The sequence below is a fragment of the Equus asinus genome, chromosome 5 (assembly GCF_041296235.1).
Source record: "Equus asinus isolate D_3611 breed Donkey chromosome 5, EquAss-T2T_v2, whole genome shotgun sequence".
Taxonomy (NCBI): domain Eukaryota; kingdom Metazoa; phylum Chordata; class Mammalia; order Perissodactyla; family Equidae; genus Equus; species Equus asinus.
The window spans coordinates 71,461,643-71,484,968 of NC_091794.1; the positions used below are offsets into that span (position 1 = coordinate 71,461,643).

Sequence of the window (23,326 nt, forward strand, 5' to 3'; positions counted from 1 at the left end):
AAGTCCCACCTTGCCCCACCAGTACACCCATTACACAGAATGTTATGCTCAGTCTAACGAGTAAAGCTAGAAGAAAAAAGGCCAAAGGTAGAATATCCGAAATTGTAAAAAATATATTTCTCTTCCCTCCACTCCATGAGTAGAAGGTTCTTTGGTATCTACTAAAGAAAAATTTTCTTTTTCCTCCCCTCCAACAGAAGTTCCGCTTTCCAAACAACACATTTATAAGTATAAATTTCCCAGAGCTTTTTCATGTACTTCTTTTCCAGTGGTTTCACATAAGCAGGAATAACAACTCAAGAGAGTCTTTCAAACATGAAATTTAACATAAATACTGAGGTCTCCCTGTAGGTCTTTCTTTACCCCTTTCTCTGACAAACTCCCAGAGTTAAGAAATTGGCCAGGGCTAGAGAAAAGTAACTGGCACGGCTGTTCCAACACAAGCTCACAGGTCTTCCCATGAGTCTAGGGCTTGATTTTGCAAAACTGTGGAAGAGATGCTCCTAGAATGATTCCAACTTGATTTGAGATTATGGCTAACATACAAATCTAACCTTTTGTAACTTGTAGAAAATTAACAATAAAAGGCCAGTGAGGTGGCCAACTCACAAATTCCAATGAGAACTGGTTTCAAGATTCACTTGCCGACAGGGCAAACCTGACGCTGAGGAACAGAGCATCTCTGAAGGCCCTTAGGTTAAGAAGGGCCTTCAACACAGAGGGGGGCTCCGATAATTCAGAAAATGCATTCTGAAGTCATCTAGAATGGAGGCCGCAATCTGCTGTGCTTGGGGATCTGCTCCACTGCGCTCCCGGACGTCACACAAAAGCTGCAATCCTTCTTCTTCCACTAACATTTTGCAGTATTTGCTGGCTGAAAGAAAGTCAGGCAAAGAAACTTGATGAAGAAATCAACATTTTAAATATCCCTAACACTCATTCACTTTTTTAAAGAAAGGGCACAAAGGTTGAAAGCTCTTTGACACAGGATTTAACAGATAAAATGAGTCAGTTCAAAACTTAAATAATGCTTGCCTTGTGTAGTGAGAAGAGATGATTATTTTAGTATGTTTACTTCCAGACAACTCTATGCTTCGAATATCTTCTATCACAAAAATAATACACATTTCAAGTTTAGGCAGTATGTTGAGCTAGATAACCTGAAAATACCAGATGCTAGATAAAATGTAACTGAAAAAATTTTAAATGCACAGTTGAGTGTACAGAGTAAAGGAAGTGTCCAAGAGCCAGACACAAAGAGCAGAAAGCACCTAAGCTCATGTGAGCTAACCTCGAGCTATCATGGGGCAGAAAGGGACTGTCAGTTTCAATAATCTAGGAATTGAGATTTTAGGTTAGCAAGTTAGAAGCAAAATCAGTGCATAAAGCTGGTCTGTCAAAGGGCTAGACAAAAGAAGGAATAAGACAATGAAACATCTTTATCTTGGCTTGGGCTCTAGGTGGGTGTATAGGAGTGAAGAGAAGTCTTTCCTGAGAATTCATAACCACAGTCCCAAACAGGTACAGGGTTTCAATTTACACCACACCTACATGTTCTGGGAACTCCTGAGCTGAGAAACTAATATAAATATTAGTCCAATCCCAGAGAAACCTCTACAACACTTGACAGAAGCAAACACAAGACTGTGCTGAAGGAACATGTCCACAATTCAGTCTAAAAAGGATTCTCTTAAACCATTAGACACAAAGAGAAGATCCCAAAACACATCTCACGCTATCACTAAAAGTAGAGCACAAAGAAACAAAGACATGGAAACTATTTTTTTTTTAAAGGGTTACAAGACGTGTAGGACAGAATGAGAGGAGGTACAGGATACTTCTGATAGATGTTCCACAGAAAACAACAGACAGAATAGGGGAAGGTTATTATTTTAAAAGAAATGGCTGAGAATTTTCATCAATTTTAGGAAGTATAACCATGATTTGAAATCCAGAGGCCATACAGTGAAAACCTGACTTGTAAACACAATGAACAAAATGAAGACAATAAACTGGGAAAAAATACTTGCAAGAAGGCCTTCAAATTCAAAAGAAAAAGATCAGGGTCTGGCCTGGTGGCGCAGCGGTTAAGTGCGCACATTCTGCTTTGGCAGCCCGGGGTTTGCCAGTTCGGATCCCGGGAGCGGATACGACACCGCTAGCCAAGCCATGCTGTGGCAGGTGTTCCACATATAAAGTAGAGGAAGATGGGCACAGATTGTCACTCAGGGCCAGTCTTCCTCAGCAAAAAGAGGAGGATTGGCAGCAGATGTTAGCTCAGGGCTAATCTTCCTCAAAAAAAATTATAAAAAGACCAACAGTAGACAGAAAGTGAATGACAGACAATTCAAGGAAAGGAGAGGACTCTTGAATAGAAGAAAAGATGGTAATCTCACTTAACGTACATGTCAAATGAGACTATCACTTTCACCTGAGATTGGCAAAATCAAGACGTTCAATTAAATGTTGTTTTTGCAAGAATGTAAGGAATCTGGCAAGCCCTCATACACTGCTGATGGGAATGCAGATTGGTAATTAACTCTAGTATAAAATTATAGCTTATATTTCTTTTATAATAAAAGCAAAACTTCAACAGTAATCCTTAGCAAAGGGTATAGGCCAAAAATTCTCAAAGGGTAATTTAAAACAGCAAAACATGGAAAAACCTTTAATCTGGCTGCAAAAGAACTCCTGACTCCTGGCCCCGGTCTCCCACAGACCATTACAAAGAGGCAGATCTATGTATCACTACAGGAAGGGCATTCATGACAAACTGCTGAGGTGAAGGGGGCGAATTCTAGCATAGCATGCACAGAACGAGACCATTTTATTTAAAAACACTATCACATTCATATACAGTATATACTAGCTATGGTATGCATGTATACAGAGAAGCATCTGGAAGGGTAGTTAGTTATCAAATTATTAACCGTGCTCGCCAGGAGGGAGCAGGAGTGGGAGCCAACTTGTACTCACTATGCTCCCTGACATCACCCCCAAAGAGATTATAATTCTGCAGCATTTTCTAAACTAATACAACCATTTTTTTCAGTTTCTTTTTAAAAAGAGTTAAATTCAGGACACAGATGAACAATTTCTAAAACTTCCATCTTGAACTTAATCATTACACAGAAACACAGCTGGAAAACGATTATGTTTCAAATACATACGGTTTTTACTGCAGACATGATACATGGCCCATAGTGCCCAGAGCTGAACCTCTGGTTGAGAGAAGTTGCCAAGGAGTGGGAAAAATGCCTTGAAGGATCTAAAAAGGTACAAGGAAGATTCAGAACTTAGGCTAATGTCAGGGATGTAATAATAATTTTCAACATTCCCTCAGTGAGACAGACATATAGTTGAGCATATAATGGGAATGAGCATTTAAGAAATTGCATTCTGTTAGACACTCTATACATTCAATATCTCATTTCATCCTCAATCCTGCACACTGTCAGCCTCATTTTACAGATAAACTAAACTGAATCTCAGAGATTGTCTAAAAGTGATTTTCCCAATATCACAAAGAAACAAGATTTGAACACAGGCTATTTGACTCTAATATCTTATCATGTACCAAGGCCTCTACATGGTGGGTAGACTGAGGCCAAGCTTTAAGAAAAGCAGTACACCATCATGAAAGTACCTGTAGGTCACCAACGCCATCATCTTACAAGTTGAACTTGGCCAATTCTGGACGGTTGCATACTGTACAAAAAAAGAAACCAGGATTCTAGTATTGTATTCTATCATTTTCGAAAAGTCATAATAGACTATTTCATATATATACATTCATATATATATTCCTACATATACACATGTGAAACAACATAAATTTTCAAAATACGGGAATGATTACCCAAACCGAGGTAGATCTACCTGCCAAAATATCAATTAGATAACCAGTATATGCGTAGAATATGAACAAAGTCATGTGGAAAACAACACAATAAAAAGGGGCTTATGTTTAAAGATGAAGGATTTGGGGCCGGCCCAGTGGCATAGTGGTTAAATGCCCATGTTCTGCTTCAGTGGCCCATGGTTCGCTGGTTCAGTGCCCGGGTGCAGACATGGCACGGCCTGGCATGCCATGCCGTGGTAGGTGTCCCACATATAAAGTAGAAGAAGATGGGCAAGGATAATAGCTCAGGGCCAGTCTTCCTCAGCAAAAAAGAGGAGGACTGGCAGCAGATATTAGCTCAGGGCTAATCTTCCTCAAAAGAAAAAAATAAAATAAAATAAAGATGAAGGACTGAGCATGCATCTACTCCTTTGCTAAATCCCATAACAGAACAGTATAAATGGTTTAAAATAAAAGAAAGCAAACATGCAAAGAACAAAGGGGAAGGAAAATGGTAACTGATTTACTAGATCTACTACTGAGGAAGGTTAGGAAAAAAAAAGTTTTTGAACAGAACCCCCAAGAGACAAAAAATTCAGCACACAAGGTACTTCAGGAAGTAAGATTAGGGGTGGGGTTGAAAACAGGAGTATTGGTCCAAAGTGCCAAAGAATCAAGACTCCAGATCTCCTCTCCCACCCCTAACAAAAATTTCTGAATTGGCCAACCCCGTGAACAACTGAGGGTGGGAGTACCATGCTAAAAACAGAGGGCTGAAGTGAAAACCTAAATACCAAATGCTGAGACTCCTCTGTCCATATATCTCTTCCTCTGTTGGGCTTTCAGACTGTTGGTAGCCAAGCTGATAGTTTTCAATCAGGAGATCAGAAGATTCTTCTTTAGGTACATTCCAACCAGTAACGACAAAAGATCTAACGACACTGACATTGAGGAACAACTAATCCAGACCACTCACTCTCTAAGGAAGCCCACAGTCGACAAGTTCCACCTATGTGCACAGCTTCCAAACAGCCCCACTCTTACATATGAACATATGAATGGACAACTGAGGATCACCATGCACTTCAAGAAAGTCTGTAACATAAAAGAACAAAACGAATAGGAAAAAAAAGCAACTTGCAGGAAACAGACCCTGGAGAAAGAGGAAAACCTGAAACAAAACTCCCAAATTATCATTAATATCTTTAAAGAGGTGATAGATACACCAACCATGAAACAAGAAAAAGATACTGTATAAAAAAGATACATTCAGAGAAGAAAAAAAAAAGGAGTTCTTGGAAATTAAAAATATAATAGCAGAAATGCAAAATCCAACAGAAGGAATGGAAGGTGAAAACGATTTTTAAAAAGACAAATAAGAAATAGATCAGAAAAGATAAGTCTACGAGGGCCAACATCCCAGAAAAAAGGCCAACATTTCCTCCTTTCTTGTCCCCTCCCTCCCTTCTTCTGGAGGGAAAGAGGGAGGGAAGTTAGCGTGGGGAGAGAGGGAGAAAAAATTCCCCAGAAGTGAAGGTTAGGAGCTTCCAGAGCACTAAGTAGCTAACATAACAGATGAAAATAAATTCACGTCAACATCAAAGCACATCACTGTGATTTCCAAACACTAGGGACAAAGATCGGAAATCTTCCAAAGAAAAATAGCACAGGACTTCTCAACAGTGATACTGAGATGACAACAGAGCACTGATTTAAAAATTCTGAAGGGAAAATATTTCAAAACTAAAATTTTATACCCAGCCGTTTGATCAACTAAATGTGAAGGTGAAATAAAGGCTTTTTCAAATAGTGTCTCAAATTTTCTCCTTCATGCTTCACTTCTTAGGAAGCTATCAGAGGATATGATCCAACAGAATGAAGGAGTACACCAAAAACAAGAAGGCATGCAAACCCAGGAAACAAGGAATCCCACACAAGAGAGGCACAAAATCCCCAAGATGTCAGTAAAGGAATATTCTTGATGACAGTTTAGTAGAGGTACAGACAAAGCAGACCAGGTGGAAGAAAGACAGAGGCTCTAGGAAAGAAGTCTCTGGGAAGCTGAGTGGACAGACTATGTCTGAATGAGCTGAAAGGAGATTTATACTTGAAGCATAGGGAAGGGGTGCACAGGAACAGTGAGAAAAAGAACCTTCATTTCTCAGAGTGGGAAAATGAATTGGTAGATAATGCCTTAAACTGAAAAGTCAAGCAGTAGCAACAGTAGTTATTTAGAGACGTGGAGGTAAATACCAAAAGAAACAGCTTTAAAAAGAGCTGAAAGTGGGAAAGAGAATTGCAATAAGCCATAAACAACTGTTGGCATGTAGAACTTTTATGAAAGAAAAGTATCAGAAGAAATGCAACAAAACGTTACCTAGAGGTTAGCTTTGGGTGGGAGGGTATACAGCTTTTACATATTTTCTTCAGACTTTTCTGTATGTTTCCCATTTTCTACAATGAAGACATATTTCTAATATTCTTATCATCTAGAAAAATAAGTTTTCTGCAAGAAGAGAGTACTCTGGATTTTGTCAAGAGGAACAGCTCTCATACCAGATCCTGGAGAAGAGCGCTCCTCTGAAGGCCACGGGATCTCCAGGGCTGGCTGTCAGATGTCAGGTGGGCTATGACACCTGCTGCAAAATAGCTGACTTCCATTTCTTTGCTCTGGAGCAAGCTGCTGACATGCTTCACCACACCCTCTGCCATCAGCTCAGAGGAGAGAGCTCTGACTTCAGCCACGTTGTTCTACAGGTCAGATGGAGCAGAGAATATCAGGGAGAGGAAAGGAGGGGAGCATCAGGAATTGGTTCCTCTCCCTCCGCTCTTACCAGGTCAGATACATTCCGAACGCTTGGTCCCAGCCTCCTCCCTCTCTACCAGCTAACACCCACAATTCCACCCCTTGATAATGAGGATGATCAGTAACAACAAAGCATTGAGGAAGCACTTACTAAGTGCCAGGCACTATACTAAACAAAAATGTCTTTTTATCTGCCTTATCTCGTTTAATCTTTGAAATAGTCAAACAAAAAATGTGCCACTCAGCAAGACTGACTCGTCAGATTCACACTGCTAATGACTGGTTGAACCAGAAGACAAATCCAGGCCCGACTCAAACACTCCACGTTCCTGGGACCTACTACATGACCCATTAGCTCGAAGGTTAACAGTAACAATGAAGGGCAGGTAGTGTTTTCTTTATTTTATATTTTGTATTAGTCTTCTATGCTGTGTAACAAATTACCACAAACTCAGTGGCTTAAAGCAACATACATTTTTTCTCTCACAGTTTCTGTGGGTCAGGAGTCCAGGCATGACTTAGTGGGTCCTCTACTGTGAGGTCTCACCAGGCTGAAATCAAAATCAAATGCTGGGCTGCATTCTCATCTGGAGGCTCCAGTGGGGGGAATCTACTTCAAAGCCCACTCAGACTCTTGGCAGAATTCATTTCCTTGTGGCTGCAAGACTGAGGGTTTCAGTTTCTTGCTGGAAGACACCCTGAGCTCCTAGAAGCTATCCACAGTTCCTGCCATGCAGGCTTCTCCCTTCTCCAAACACTTACTTCAGGGCAGCTTGCTTCTTCAAAGCAGCAAGAAAGTCTCTCTAGAGTGTCTGCTAGCAAGATGAAATTAAATCTATATTGTAATATAATCACAAGAGTGATATATATCCTATCATCTTTGCCATATCTATTGCTTAGAAGCAAGTCATAGGCCCTGCCCACAGTCGAGGGAAGGGCAATTCATAAAGACATGGACAGCAAGAGACTGAAATCACTGGGGGCCAATTTAGGATCATCTGTCTACCACACAGATGAATAAATAAAGGTTTAGAGGTGAAACACACAGTCAAAGTGAAGACAGCGTTTACTGCTCCTCTTGAAGCAGCTTTCAGAAAGTACACCCTGTAGACTAGTATTCTGAAAAAAGCACACAGCCACTACACAGACAACTGGACCGTTTTGAGATCCACTCCACCCCACAACAGTTTTTCCAAAGACCAGCTATATCCTTCGTGTCAATAGCATGATTTCAGCAAAACCTGCACTGTTCTGAGATTCCCGCAGTTTCCCCAGGGCCAGCTGTGTGCTTCATCAACAGCACGATTTCAGCAGTACGTCCATCAGACGGCAGCCCCAAACAAGGAGAGGCAACATGATACACAGCTTCCTCAGCGCAACAGAGACACCTCAGGTGAGTCCCAAGACTTCTCTTCTAAGCTTGGCAGAGGCTACTTTTCTATTAGCATTTTCTTTCCAAGAGTCTACGGGACAAAATGTTGAGAAGATGGGAGCCACAGGAGAAAGCGAGTCCTCTTCATTCAGAGAAAGAAAGCAAAACGGGCAACCTCATAGACCCTCAGCATTCTGAGAGGCTCTCAGAAGGACGGAAAGTTAAGGATCTCCTAGGTCAGCTAGGAGGATACTCAGCACTATACAGGATATACGAGGTGTCAATCCACCTTCCTGGCCTCATTTCCCATTGCTTTTCTTCTTCCCACCTTCTCTGAAAATTTCAGTCTGTATTACACAGTGTCCCTCAAATGATTACACTTTCTCATCTTCCCTAGCCAAAAATAACCTTTATCCCCTACTTCTTTTGTCCCTTCCTTCTACTTTTCTCTACCTTCCAGATTTCCAATATTATCATGTATTCCTCTGTGTTTCAAGTCCTATATGTGCTAGGGAGACAAAGGAAAAGACATAGTACCTAATGTCAAGGAGTTCATGATCTAGAATCAAAGGCTCCCTCTTGACTTTGTGCCTTTTTTCCAGTACTTAGCATACAGTCAATCTTCAACTAGAGAACTATCCGTATGCATGTCCACCACCACATCCCCAATGTTACGAGCACCATCAGCTTGATGGATTTCATGCATCTGCATCGCCCATAGCAACAGCATGGAAAACTGCAGGGCCTTCAAGTATGTTTTCATTACTTTTTGCAAATTTTCACCTTTATCTTTAGGAAACAAAGGAATTTCTCAATAATGAACATCCTGATTGAGAGGTAGTATATAGAAGTATAAACAACAAATTTCTAAAAACCTGATTGCCTTGTTAAAGAGGAAGTATAGCAAAGTGGTTAGTGTTAGAAGCTCTGGAGCCAGACTGCCTGAGTTTGAATTCTGACTCTGCCTCTTACTACCTAGGTGACATAGGGTAAAAGGCACTTCTGTGCCCCAGATTCTATGTCTATAAAATGTAGATGACCATTCGTGGTCGAGTATAGAATCTAACACAATTTTTCCTATCCCTGTGTATACACCCCTTAGCAATGTGACTTTGCTGGCTTCTCCCATCAAGGGATGGACAACTCCTTTAATCTGGGCTTAACCATGGGCATAGTAAGTAATATATATATTTGGCCCTCGTCCCCAGTTCCTGACACAGAGCTTTTAAATCCCTTGGAATTTGTGGAGTGATAGGAGCATCTTTGTTCTAATCAGGCGACTCTTGGCAGGCACCTAGATAGCTTCAGGATGGGAGCTGGTTGCCAGAAACAGCAAACCTTGATTACAAGCCTGAAACTTTCAGCCCCTCTCCCCAACCTGTGGGGGGAGGTGGGAGGGGCTGAAGATTGAATTAATAATTGATCCTATGTGATGACCCCATAAAAACTCCTAAATGATGGGGTTTGGAGAACTTCTGAGTTGGTGAACACATCAAGGTGCTAGAGGGTGGTGTGCCCAGTGATGGCACGAAGGCTCTGTGCACACCCCTCCTTCCTTGCCCTACCCATCTCTTCCACTGGACCGTTTCTGAGTTGTAGCCTTTATAATAAACTGATAACAGCAAGTAAAGTGCCTTCCAGAGTTCAGTGAGCCATTCTAGCAAATTATCAACCTGAGAAAGGGGGTCATGGAAACCCCCAATTTATAGCCAGTGAGTCAGAAGTACAGGTGGCCCAGGATTTATGACTGGCAATTAAAGTGGGGGCACAGTCTACTGGGACTAAGCTCTTTAACTTGGGGGGTCTGATGCTAACTCTGGGTAGTCAGTGTCAGAACTGAATTGAACTGAATTGCAGGACACCAAGCTGGCGTTGCAGAGTTAGAGAAGTGGTTGTTGGAAAACACCCTAGACCATATCACCTGCTTTGGCCAACAAGACATTAGAAAATGTGACATAAGTAGAGTTTTAGAAGCTACTTGTACAGTGAGACTTGCCTTCTATTGCTGCCCTGAAACTGCCAAGTGAAGAAGCCCACCAAGACTCAAGGCCCAGCTAACAACCTGTATGAACCATGACATAAGCGAGTCAGGCCACCTTAGAGCACCCAACCCCATGTGAGCCACCAGATGGCTGCAGCTACGTGAGGAAGTCCACAGGAGACCAGCAGAAGAACTCCACAGCTGAGCTCAGTTCAAACTGTTGACTCACAGATTCCTAAGTAAATAAAATGGCTGCTGTTTTAAGCTGTAACTGTTCACAGCAATAGATGACTGCTATATAATAGTATTTACTTCACAGGGATGATGTGAAGATTAAACGAGCTAATACATGCAAATTGCTTCCAAGAGTGCCTAGCATATAGTAGGTACTACATAAGTGTTAGTTTTCTTATTTTTTCTAAGTATTTAGAATTAACTCAAAACAATTCACCTTACCAAAAGACCAAGTACTTTGCTTTGTATTGCTGACTCTGAAAAAGTCTGTCAAAAGAATATACAGGTTACTTTACCATAAAGAAAAGAACTTTACATATAAACTCAATCCTGTCTTCCCACCTCCAAGACGTGGATGAAGATTGCCAGTCCTTGATTTTCAATAAAGTGCTTGCAGGCGGCTGGAGACTCATCCGTAAGATTCCAAAGTGCTTTCAAAGTAAACAAGAGGGTGACATCATCTAAGTTCTCAGTAGTCTTTTGTTTTACTATTGCTAGAAGTTCCTAAAAACCAAAGAGACAGGGAGTTAGATGTCCTGATGACTGACTCAATTCCAACACAAGGAAAGCAATAGTTAAAAAAAGCTTTAGAATCAAACCTGGGTTCTAAACCCAAGTTCCACCACTTAATAGGTTTGTGACCCATTTTCTCTTTATAGAATGAGTTGCACCTATCTCCTAGGGTTTTTATGAGGATTACATGAAAAAAGAAAATTAAAAGTTTAATGAGCACTTAGAGTTATTGGTGCTTGTTAGTAAACCTCATAATCAAGTACCTCTTAGCTATTTCATTATTCATTTATTGAGAATGTTTATTCAACACTTTTTGGAAGTCAGGCACTTATTGAGGGAAAACAGAGAGAAGATAAAAAAAGACAGTTGGTTTTTCTGAACTATAATAAAACAATTTTAAGTTTTAGTAAATGCTCTGAAGGAAACAAATAAAAGCCTAAGAATTTACTCTAGAAAAGGCGGGAGAGAGAAACCTCCATACAAAGTTAGTTTGTAAACGGGGAAGAAGGAGGAAGAAAAGGAGGGTAAGCCAGCAAAGCAAGAAAGTGGGGGGAGAGAGGGGATTTGCCAGGCAAAGAAAAAGTTTGCTGTTCTGGGCCTTTGAGCAGGTCCGTATAGCCAGAGGATAACACTAGTATTATAACCTTATGTCCTAACAGCTTAAAGAAACCACTGGCTCATTTTAACAGAGATTCCAACACACTATTTCAGATCAGAATACTTCACATATTAACACAAGTTAAGCTAGTGTTTATGCCTTCTCTCAAGCATATTAGACTGACATGTAGGAGGTAAAAGATAGCCAATTTTCACTGAACCAGCTAATGAAAAGATACATAAAATATATCAGCACTAAACAAATCAGACTACATCTATTTTCAGGAAGAATGCTGTTGTCAGTGCCCTCAACTCCATTCTGACTCCTAGTGACCCTGCGAACAGCGGAGCAGGACCCTGCTCAGTATTTTTGTGCCATCTTCTCACATTCCAGTGCTATATCAGACCATGGTATCCATAGGGTTTTCATGGCCAATTTTTTCAGAAGTGGGTAGGGCCAGGTCTTTCTTCTTGGTCTGTCTTAGTCTAGACGCTCTGCTGAAACCTGCCGCCAAGGGTGACCCTGCTGGTATTTACATGACTGGCAGATAGCTTTCAAGCAGCTGCCACAATGTGACAACAGATAGACAGGTGCTATGGTTTCCTGACTGAGAAATGAACCCAGACCGCAGTAGTGAGAACACCAAATCTTAACTACTAGACCACCAGGCTTGGCTTCAGGAGGAATGAGACCACCTCAAATATTTTACCCAACCAAGAGAGAATGTATCAAGAGAATTCATCACAAAAATATAGCTGTGAAAACCAAGAGGAGAATATAAAAGTGGCACACAACACTGTAACAATCATCCAGACAGCCAATAGGTGTGTGGTGGCAAGACAAGGGAGGGAGCAGAGGAAGTGAGGCAGACCCTGAAAGTAACGACGACTCTGGCCAGACCCATGGTCAGAGGCTTTACATATTTTATCTTAATGACACTCAATGTAACTGCCAAACAAATATTACTCCTCTGACAGCGGTGTGTTTTCCAGGAGATACCAGCGTTTCAGATGAAGAGTCTGAGGCAGAGAAGAGATAAGTAAATTATCTAAGGTCTTACGGCTAGTGGTTGAACCTGTTGTTTTAATCGAAACCCTGAACTTTTGGTACCACTAGCTAAAACTGTTTCTCCAAGGACTACAGTGTGCTACTCTGTCCTCCATGTATTTTCAGTACCTGGTCTCTATACCAATATCAATCTCTCTCTCTCTCCACGTACTCCTGCTATCGTTCCCAGCAACTTCAATGTTCCTCCACCACATCATCTTGGCAAAACTACTCCCTTACCTAAACCACACTTCATGACCACCCCCAAACATCTGAATACTCCTAAAGGCTGTGCTCGAGTCGCACTTCCAATATCTGCCAAAAATCTCAAAGGGGCATTCAACCATACCTGGCAATCCTACTGTATTATAGCTCAAGGAATTTGCTCCAAAGTCTACTATTTCACAATTCTCTCTCCTCAAACTTTAGCTACCATCTTTTTACTCCTCTCATTTAATGACTTCATCTAATTTTTCACTGAGAACTATAGCTATTCTTCCTAACAAAATCTACCAACCTACTCGCACTTGCATCATTGTACTTTGCCTTCCTTTCTGCTCCAATCAAAAGCGAACATCTTTACTTCTATTCTATAGACAATTCCTGTACACACACAAAGATATGGCACCAAAATTACATCCCTCTGTCTTGTCTATGCCATCACTTTTTCCTGTTTCAGAATTATTTTCATGGCCATAAAACACATCTTAATGTAACCCACTTGGAAAAATAAACTACTGGCTCCACATAATATCTTTATTTCTCTGCCTACTCATCAGGGGCCAGCCCGGTGGCCGAGTGGTTAGGTTTGCACACTCGGCTTCGGCGGCCCAGGGTTTCGCCAGTTAGGATACTGAGCACAGACCTAGCAGCACTCAAAGCCATGCTGAGACGGCATCCCACACAGCAGAACTAGAAGGATCTACAACTAGAATATACAACTATGTACTAGGGGGCTTTGGGGAGAAGAAACAAACAAACAAATAAATAAATAAAATATATCAAAAAGTTATCTCCATTTCTCACCTCCCATTTGCTCATCTTTGTACTCCAACCAGGTTTTGTCCCACTACTCTACTATGATAACATAAGATGACTAATGATTTCCATCTTGCCAAATCTGGTGGTTAACACACTCAAAACCACTCATCTCAATCACTCAATAGCATCTCACATAACTGCCCAATTTCTCTCAAATATTTCTCTTGGATTCTAAGACACCAGTCTCGCTTGGTTTTCTAACTCATTTTGGATGTTCCTTCCCTATCTCCTTTCCTGTCTCCTCTTTCTCTTCCCACATAGTATTGTAGCCCTTTTCTTCTCTCTATATATACTCCACATTTTCCAAGTGTTTGCATCCCATATCAGAACTAGTGACTCAAATGATCTCTCTAGCCCTGTCCACTCCTCTGATATCAAGTTGTCTACTTGATATCTCAAGCATCTCAGAAATTAACACATTCAAATTCACTCTCGATTTTTACCCTCTAAACCTACTGGCTCAAGACCAAATACTCATAAGATTCCACTTATAACAACATGCAAAAGGTAAACGCCTTAAGAATAAATGTAAGAAGTATACAATATCAACATGAAGAAAACATCTACATACTTCTGGGGGACAGGAAAGACTGAATAAATGGAATAACATATGCTCTTCTCAGATAGGAAAAATCAATGTCACAGAGATGTCAATTCTTCTAAGCCAATCTATAAATTTAACATACTCCCAAAGAAAACAGGGCTTTTTGTGTTCACACAGAAAAACCAAACAGACAAAAAAACTGAAAAAAATCCAAGGAAAGGTCTTAACTATTAAAGGATTTATAAAGTCAATAAATAAAAACTGTGACAGCATGTAAATAGACATACAAATTCATGGAAGAGAATAAAGTCCAGAAATAGATGCAATTATATATGTGAATTCAATATATGATAAAGGTGGCAATGCATAACAGTAGAGAAAAGACAAATCATTCAATAATAGGAAAGAGGCAACTGAGCAGACACTGAGGGAAAAAAAAGACCCCGAAATCTCAAAACAAAACAAAACCAAAAAAACCCCAAGTAAACCAAATACTTACATGTTAAAAGAAAGAAAAAGGAAACCAAGGGTAAAAAAAAAATTGAGAAATTTAAAAAAATACTCCATGGAGTAGGGAGATACTTTCAAAGTGTGCCATCAATCCTAGAGGCACAAAAGAAAATAACTTCAACCATATAAAAATTAAAAAATTACTGCACAGCAAAACATTCCGTAAACAAAGCAAAAACAGACAATTGGGGAAAAATACATGCATCTCATATCATGGTCAAAGGCTCATTTCCTTAATATATTAAAAAAATCTTATAAATTAGAAAAAAGCCAGCAACCCAAAAGAAAAACATGTAAAGGCCAAAATATTCTCACAGAAAATATAAATGATTCTTTAAAAGAAAGGATGGCTCAAGGGCTGGCCCCGTGGCTGAGTGGTTAAGTTTGTGTGCTCTGCTGCAGGCGGCCCAGTGTTTCGTTGGTTCGAATCCTGGGCGCGGACATGGCACTGCTCATCAAACCATGCTGAGGCAGCGTCCCACATGCCACAACTAGAAGGACCCACAATGAAGAATATACAACTATGTACCGGGGGACTTTGGGGAGAAAAAGGAAAAAAATTAAATCTTTAAAAGAAAAAAAAAAAGGATGGCTCAAGTCTTCTCTCAAAATAAGACAAGTGCAAAATAAAACGATGTACATTTTTCAGTAAGCAATGTTAGCATAATCATAATGTAAATACTGATTACTGATTTATTAAAAATTGTGATAATCAGCTAGGGGTTGGAGAAGGAGACAATCTGTAGAGCTATATGAAGGAGAGCCAGGTTCTTATTTACCACAGCAGCAGAATCACCAGACATCTAAAACTGATAAATCAAGAAATCGCAGTTATAAGCATTTTATTCAGAGATGTGGTGGTAAATACCAGAAGAAACAGCTGCAAGAGTAGAAAGTAGTTCCTTCTGGGGAGCAGGTCTTACAGATTTTTCATTTTACAGGCCTTTTAGAATGATTTGATTTTCTTAAACTAGGTTCATAACCTACTTTTATTTAAAAGAAGGGTTATAGGGCTGGCCCTGTGGCTGAGTGGTTAAGTTCTCCCACTCCGGTTCAGATCCTGGGTGCGGACACGGCACTGCTCATCAAGCCATGCTGAGGCAGCGTCCCACATGCCACAACTAGAAGGAGCCACAACTAAAATACACAACTACGTAAGGGGGAGGGGGGGAGATTTGGCGAGAAAAAAAAAAAAAGCAGGAAAAGAAAGGTTATAAAAGTGATGATGAACCTACTTTCACTGCTATGAAGAGCTCTTCCTGAAGTTGTGTGGCTTCCTCGGGAGAGAGCTGTAAACAAACAGGCGAGGGTGCAATGTTAGGCCTCCATCACGGCCCCAGCAAGACCAAGGAGGGAGACACCTTGCCTCAGCAATCACATACCTGCAGGGCTAGAATTGAGATGACGCTCACCGCCATTGTCTGCATTTTGGGGTTCTCATGCTTACAGAGCCATCTCATAACAAACTTTGCAGCATCGTACCTGAAAAGCAGTATTTTTCTCACAATAAAGTTTGTGAAATTGTATATGAGGAGAGAAGTCACTTAGCCTCCCCAACAAATCCTGTAACGAAAACAGTCTTGGACTAGAAGCCTCAGCTATGAAAGCCAAGAGCATCTGGCAAAAGAGACAATCTGAAGAAGAGAACATGCAAACAACGTGAGCAAAATGCGCAGGATTCAAAGAAAGATGGACAGATCTAAGAAAGACTTACTTTTTTAGCATTCAGTTTCTACTATGATGGGTCTGAAAAAGGAAAGAAGCTCCCTGAGAGAGAGGTAAGTTGTAATCCGAATTGTAGTTAGTGCTAAAATGCCACAGCAAACAAATCACTTAGCTAGAGAGAACTCACGACCTTTTATAGGGTCAGTTACTCAGCTCCAACTCATGATCACTATGCAGGAATGAAGATTGAACTGAGAAAGACCCTCCTACTTTTCAAGAGAAGGTGGAAATATAGATTTTTTTTAAATAAGGAAGACCACCTTCTCACTGTGTTTTTAAAAGTCAACTCCCGGGGCTAGCCCCGTGGCCGAGTGGTTAAGTTCTCATGCTCTGCTGGCCTAGGGTTTTGCCGGTTCGGATCCTGGGCACGGACATGGCATGGTTCATCAAGCCATGCTGAGGTGGCGTCCCACATGTCACAACTAGAAGGACCCACAACTAAAAATACACAACTATGTACTGGGGGGTTTTAGGGAGAAAAAGGAAAAAATAAAATCTTTAAAAATAAATAAATAAAATAAAAGTCAACTCCCATTTTAAATACACAATTCAATTAGATTTGAGAATGGCTTGGCCTACAACCCTGCACCCACAAATCACAGCCTTTGTTCATGTCAGCCTGTGCTCATGTCAGCAACTATGATAAATGTTTTAAACTCATGAATTAGGGAGTTACAAAGGCATCTAAGAGGAATCCCTCTGGAGTCTAGGATAATGATTTTTTTAAAATTACAATCAATAAAATAATAAAAAGAATGACTAATGTTTAGAACAGCCTTGACTTCTTAAGCTGGGCACTGTGATAAGTACTTTACTAACATTATCATATCTAATCTCCAAAAAGTCACTATTTTACAAATAAGAAAATTTATGCACAAAGATAATGGAAAGGCTAGAACTGGAATCTAAGTTTAATGTTTGACTCTGGAGCCCATGTTCTGAGCACCCACTTGCAATCACATTTCTGGAAGAGGCTCAACAGAGCATTCTCCCCAAACACCCTACCCCAGCCTTAATCAAACCCTTGCCAACCTAATACCCAAAAACTAACAATGCTCAGAGTAACACTGATCAAGACTCCAAAACCAGATGACCAAGTTTCATACTTGCCTGTCAAATGGGACATCCACAAGAATCCTCGAATTGGTTAAGGAGAGAAGACAATTCTTCTGTAACTTTAAGGGAATAAAGAAAAACAATTTTCAGTAAATGTATACTCCATTCTAAATAAAGGTTCTAAGCATTTGGAAGGTGCTACCAATAAACTTTTCTTATTGAAATCTCACTGTATACCTGGCCCTCTCCAAGTTCTTCACTTAATCTTAGTAATAAACTCTGTCACATTCACTTTTCCCTAAAGAAAAATCTTCCCCTTTTTTGGCAAAGAGCAGGTCTCCTCCCCCTGAACCCTAGAAGGATCTTTGTGGAGAGTAGCTGGCCAGTATGTCAGTCCAAGTCAATCAGCTGAAGCCCATACAGTGAAAGACAAACGTCCTTAACAGATATCTCGTAACTAACTCTGTGACAGAGCTTCTACAGTCTACCTAAGATCGGCAGGAGTTGAACAGGTCCTTTACAGATAGTAAAGAAAGAGAGAAGGGCTCCTGGGAAAGCCAGGGGAATAGAAAATACAATACCTCTTTGAAAGGCGATGAGTAAACCAGTAAGACAAAAGTATACTATATGAGGCAGGGGCAGCAAATGCCAACAGGAATTAGGCAGTAACATAAACAAGTGAAGAGAGCTGAGTATGAAACAACAGGAGAGTAGTAGGAATCATGGCAGGCTGAAGAATTCATGCCCTTTTATTGGAGGAGTTGTTAGCTCCAACTGACAATTGCCATGTAGGAATTAAGACTGAACTGAGAATGATCTTCCAACTTTTCAAGAGAAAGTGGAAGTATAATTTTTTTTAAATGAGGATCACCTTCTTTATTGTATTTTTTGTTGTTGTTGTTGAGAAAGGTTTGCCCTGAGCTAGTATCTGTTGCCAATCTTCCTCTTCTTTTTTTTGTCCTTGAAGAAGATTACCCCTGAGCTAACATCTGTGCCAGTCTTCCTCTATTTTTTTCTATGTGGGCCACCACCACGGCATGGCTGACAAGTGGTGTAGGTGCATGCCCAGGATCCAAACATGCGAACCCAGGCTGCTGAAGCAGAGCGCACCAAACTTAACCACTATGCCATGGGGCCAGTCCCTTCCTTACTGTATTTTTTAAAATCAATTTCCATTCTAAGTACACACTTAAATTAGATTTGACAAATTTATACAGTTGTATAACCACTACCACTCACCATCGCCACAATCAAGATAAAAGATACTTCCATCATCCCACCAAAGAGTTCTACTGCATCCCCTTCCAGTCAATCCTGACCTTGCAAACTAGAGCCCCAGAAAATGACACTGTCATTACAGAATAGTCTTTTCTAAGGTTTCACATAAATGGCATCATACAACATCTACTCTTTTGTGTCTGGCTTATTTCACTCAGCACATGTGTTTGAGATTCATCCACATTGCATCTATCAGTACTTCATTCCTTGTATTGCCAGAGGGCATTTCCTTACATGAATATATCAATTTATCTATTTACCTATTGTTGGACTTCTGGGAAGTTTTCAGTTTGGGGGGATTATGTAAGATATTATGAACACTCATATATTAGTCTCTATATGTATATATGATTTCATTTCTCTAAGACTAGAATGACTGGGTAGCATGGAAGGTATATGTCTAACTTTAAGAAACTTTAAGTTTAGCTTTAAGTTTCTTTAAAACTACTAGACTGTTGAACTGGTGATTTTATCATTTTACATTCTTAATATCAAGATATGAGAATTTCAGTTGCTCCACACACTTGTCAACACTTGGTATTGTCAGTCTTTTAATTTCAACCAATCTAGGGGGTGTATAGTGGTATCTAGGTATGCAGTGGTACCTCACTGAGATTTTAATTTGCGTTTCCCTGAAGACTAAAGATACTGAGCATCTTGTCATGTGCTCATTTGTCATCTGCATATTTTCTCTGGTGAAATGTCTATTCAAATCTTTTGCCTTTTTAAAAAATTGGTTTGTCTTGGCTTACTGAGTGAAGAGTTGTTTATATTCTCGATAAAAGTCCTCTGTCGCATATAGAAAATGAATATTTTTCCCAGCCCATGGTTTACCTTTTCATTTTTTAATGTTTTTGTCTATGTGTGTTTGTGAGCAGAAGCTTTCAATTTTGATGAACTCTACTTTACCATTTTTCTTTTATGACGTATGCTTTTAGCATCCTAAGGAACTGTGCTACCTGGAGGTCACAAACATTTTTTTCTATTTTTCTTCTACAAGTTTTACGGACTTAGCTTTTATATTTAGAACTATCATTCAACTCAATTTTCACATAAGATGTTAAGACTACAGAGATGTACCAAAGTGCTAATAGCAGATGTTTCTAGGCAACTGGCTTCTGAGAAATTTAAAAAAATGTAAACCCTATTGCTTATCCATATTTCCTATTTTTTCTACAACAAACATGACTTCCGTATCTATTGTCTCTCTCCTTCTCTTTTTCTCTCTCAGGTAGAATGTAAAATCAGAACTAAATAATACATATTTTGCATATATTTGGCCTGAAGTAAGAAGCATAGTCAAGTGTTCAAATTACCTGCTGACAATGGGGGAAATTTTTCAGAGCCTTGAAAAGTAGACAGGTGACCTCTGACAACAGACGAACAGGCATCCCCCTGGCCAGGCCTTGGCGGGTTAGGTTGAGGGCGCATGCACTGGCTGTGAACTGCACTGGCAGATCCAATGGATGATTCCTCATTCCTATAGCCACAAGCTGAAGATGAACTTGTTTTTAGTGGCATATGACAACATCAGCATTCTTTATACCATCTTATTTTTGTGTTAGTTAGAAAAATATTTTGCTCTGGGTCAGAAAATAAAATATTTTCCCTATCCTCAGCATATATTTTAGTATATCGGCAATACCTTCCAATCCAAATGTTACCATTGACTAGCTGTGAGACTAGGCAAGTCATTTCCCTTCTCTGGACCTCCGTTTCCTCATCTGTGATTTCATAATCATTTAGTGAGCCTCACTCCACAGGAGGCACTGTGATAAGCACTGTAGAGGACACAAACATGAGTTACCTGCACCCTATTCCTTAGCATAAAGCCTTGAGAGAGAAATAAGGTATGTAAACAAGTAACATTGTGAGGGATGTCAAAACATGGAAATGGAAAAAAGCACCATAAAAAGGTATAAACAAAGTGCTGCCTAAAGAAGTTACGGAGGAAGCAATCATTTCTAGTATGGAATCAAAAGGCTTCATTCAGAGCTCATTTAGGCAGGGTCTCAGATAGTATATAGACAGAAGGAGGTGGAGGTGGAATGAAGAGGGGATTCCTAGGGAAGGGAAATGTGATAAGGAAAAACACATCAGGTGGACAAAAGGATGGGATGAATCCAGCCAAAGAAGAGGGAAAAATCTGAATTTGAAAGAATATGAAAAGTGGGAGAATATAACATTAGAAAGGTAATTAGAAGACAGACTATGGAAGACCTAGAACACAAATATAAAATGAAGGTATTACACTAGCTGAGACTACATCTCCCCTAACATTAAGGGGCGATGTGATTTGTTCTATCAAATAGGAATAACCATGCTTACCGACCTCAGACACCAGTCAGCTGATACTTGCATGAGCTGTGATTTTAAGAGACCACAGTCCCTCACTCTGACAGGTGCATGACCTCATGGAGCCTAAACAAAGACCTAAGAGACTTCTACCATGCAAAATGACTTTTCCTTTCTTGCTAAACTGCTCTTAGGATTTCACTGGATCGCCATCATCCACAACTTAAAATGCTGAAACTAAAAGAAACATGATTTTCAAAAATTACAGACTCTTAAGAAATGAAAGGATTTTTCAGGACATCTAATTTAATCTCCTCATTACAGATGGGAAACAAAGGTCCAGAGTTTTTTCTCTATGTAGTGGTTTTTTTTTTGAGGAAGATTAGCCCTGAGCTAACTGCTGCCAATCCTCCTCTTTTTGCTGAGGAAGACTGGCCCTGAGCTAACATCCATGCCCATCTTCCTCTACTTTATATGTGGGACGCCTACCACAGCATGGCTTGCCAAGCGGTGCCATGTCCGCACCTAGTATCCGAACAGGCGAACCCCGGCCACTGAAGCGGAACGTGCACACTTAACCACTGCGCCACCGGGCTGGCCCCTCTATACAGTATTGCTTTTAAGTTATGAATAAACCTGGGGCCGGCCCCGTGGCTGAGTGGTTAAGTTCGCCCACTCTGCTGCGGCGGCCCAGGGTTTCGCTGGTTCGGATCCCAGGCACAGACATGGCACCGCTCATCAGGTCACGTTGAGGCAGCGTCCCACATGCCACAACTAGAAGGACCTGCAACTAAGATATACAACTATGTACCAGACGGGATTTGGGGAGATAAAGCAGAAATCAATCAATCAATCAATCAATCAACCTAATTACCTATGGCATAAAAATAGCTATATATATATATTTTAAAGATTGGCACCTGAGCTAACATCTGTTGCCAATCTTTTTTTTTCCTCTCTTCTTCTCCCCAAAGCCCCCTAGTATATAGTTGTATATTCTAGTTGTAGGTCCTTCTGGTTGTGCTACGTGGGAGGCCACTCAGTATGGCCTGATGAGGGGTGCCACATATACACCCAGAATCCGAACCGGCGAAACCCTGAGCTGCCGAAGCAGAGCGCATGAACTTAACCACTCAGCCACAGGGCTGGCCCTGGAAATAGCGATATTTTTAAGGAACTGGAAAGAATTACAAATAATAAAGACAAGGTGACTTTAAGACTTCAGTTTCACGTTATATTTAATTTTATATAATCATAATTTTCTTTTCTCAAACCACTTAATACTTCCAATTACAGTTAAATTCATCCTTCTGTAAACCAAAGTTTAGCCTCATCAATACCGGTAATTTTACTTTATTCACAAAATACTTTAAATGGTAAATTTGGCAACTTCAATTATTATTTTGTTCTGTTCTGATTATGGACAACATTGTTGTTTTCCTTCAGAAAACCAGATGTCAGATTTTAAAGAGTAAATGAATAAACAAGAAACATTTACAGCAAAGTGAATTCATGTTTATAGATTACTAAGTCCTGTTTTAAGCAAAATAATGCAATGGTCCTATTATCCCCATCTCAGACCAAATTCAAATAATCAGATGACTTAAACTGATTCAGATGCTCACAATGAGAGAGAATCTAGCAGTTAAGCCTAACTAGCACTGTTTTCCATTCTTCATGAGGGCAGTTATTCTCACTGTAGAATAAGGCATGTGAGTTATTGTATTCAGTGTGTTTGATGAACAACTTTAACTGAACCAAGTAAGAAAGTAATAATAAAACCCACCCTTCTGAGGAGTGATTACCTTTAAAATAGCAGGCATGGTTACCTGCATTGAAAACGTCTCCGTGAAGAGCCTGTAGAGGGCCTCCTGCATAAAACATGACCTATTCTTGTATCGGCTCAGTGCTTCTGAAATCTGACTCATACTGACTCCTCCAGCAACCTAAAAAACAAAGACGTTGTTACCAACAGGGTGGGGTCTTAAGTGTTTGAAACAATAGTAGGTGTTCAAGTAAATGTTTCAGGTGCTTTACAAAGTTGTTCTCATTCAATCATAATTCTAACAGGAAAATGTTCTCCTCAACCTCATTTTTACAATGGGTCTGGAGAGGAGAAGTGGCAAACCAAGAAAGAGGTGGAGGCAAATTCAAATACCATGTCCCTACAACTATATTACAGATAAGACCTCAACTAAAATTGGAAAATACTTAAATTTTTAAACAATGAATAACCATAAATGTATATGTCTTCTAAGTACTCGTGCAGGATAAATGTGGCAATAAAAGACAGGAAAGGGCCACAAACTAACTAAAATGAAAGAAAAAGCAGTTGATCTTTTCCAGTAATAGTATTTTATTATTGTTTAATATTAATATAATTCTTCCTTGCTACCGCTGGAAGTACTAATTTCAAAGTCTATATATAGACTTGGAGTCTGGAAGATAATGGTACCCTCCTGATCCAAACAATAAAATCAACAAG

At 40.1% G+C, this 23,326-nt stretch overlaps 1 protein-coding gene across 1 annotated transcript in view; it reads right to left on the reverse strand.

The window, feature by feature from the left end:
- Positions 1-578: 578 nt before the first annotated feature.
- ZYG11A (zyg-11 family member A, cell cycle regulator) overlaps positions 579-23,326 on the reverse strand; it is a 74,445-nt gene continuing 51,697 nt past the window's right edge. The window contains exons 4-14 of the mRNA XM_014844302.3: positions 22,647-22,787; positions 19,863-20,039; positions 17,323-17,387; positions 15,870-15,969; positions 15,723-15,776; positions 10,577-10,738; positions 10,457-10,501; positions 6,398-6,592; positions 3,647-3,708; positions 3,171-3,268; positions 579-874 (exon numbers count right to left, since the gene is read on the reverse strand). Coding sequence (XP_014699788.3) covers positions 711-874; positions 3,171-3,268; positions 3,647-3,708; positions 6,398-6,592; positions 10,457-10,501; positions 10,577-10,738; positions 15,723-15,776; positions 15,870-15,969; positions 17,323-17,387; positions 19,863-20,039; positions 22,647-22,787 — 1,263 coding nt within the window. The 3' untranslated portion in view covers positions 579-710. The remainder of the gene's footprint in view (positions 875-3,170; positions 3,269-3,646; positions 3,709-6,397; positions 6,593-10,456; positions 10,502-10,576; positions 10,739-15,722; positions 15,777-15,869; positions 15,970-17,322; positions 17,388-19,862; positions 20,040-22,646; positions 22,788-23,326) is intronic.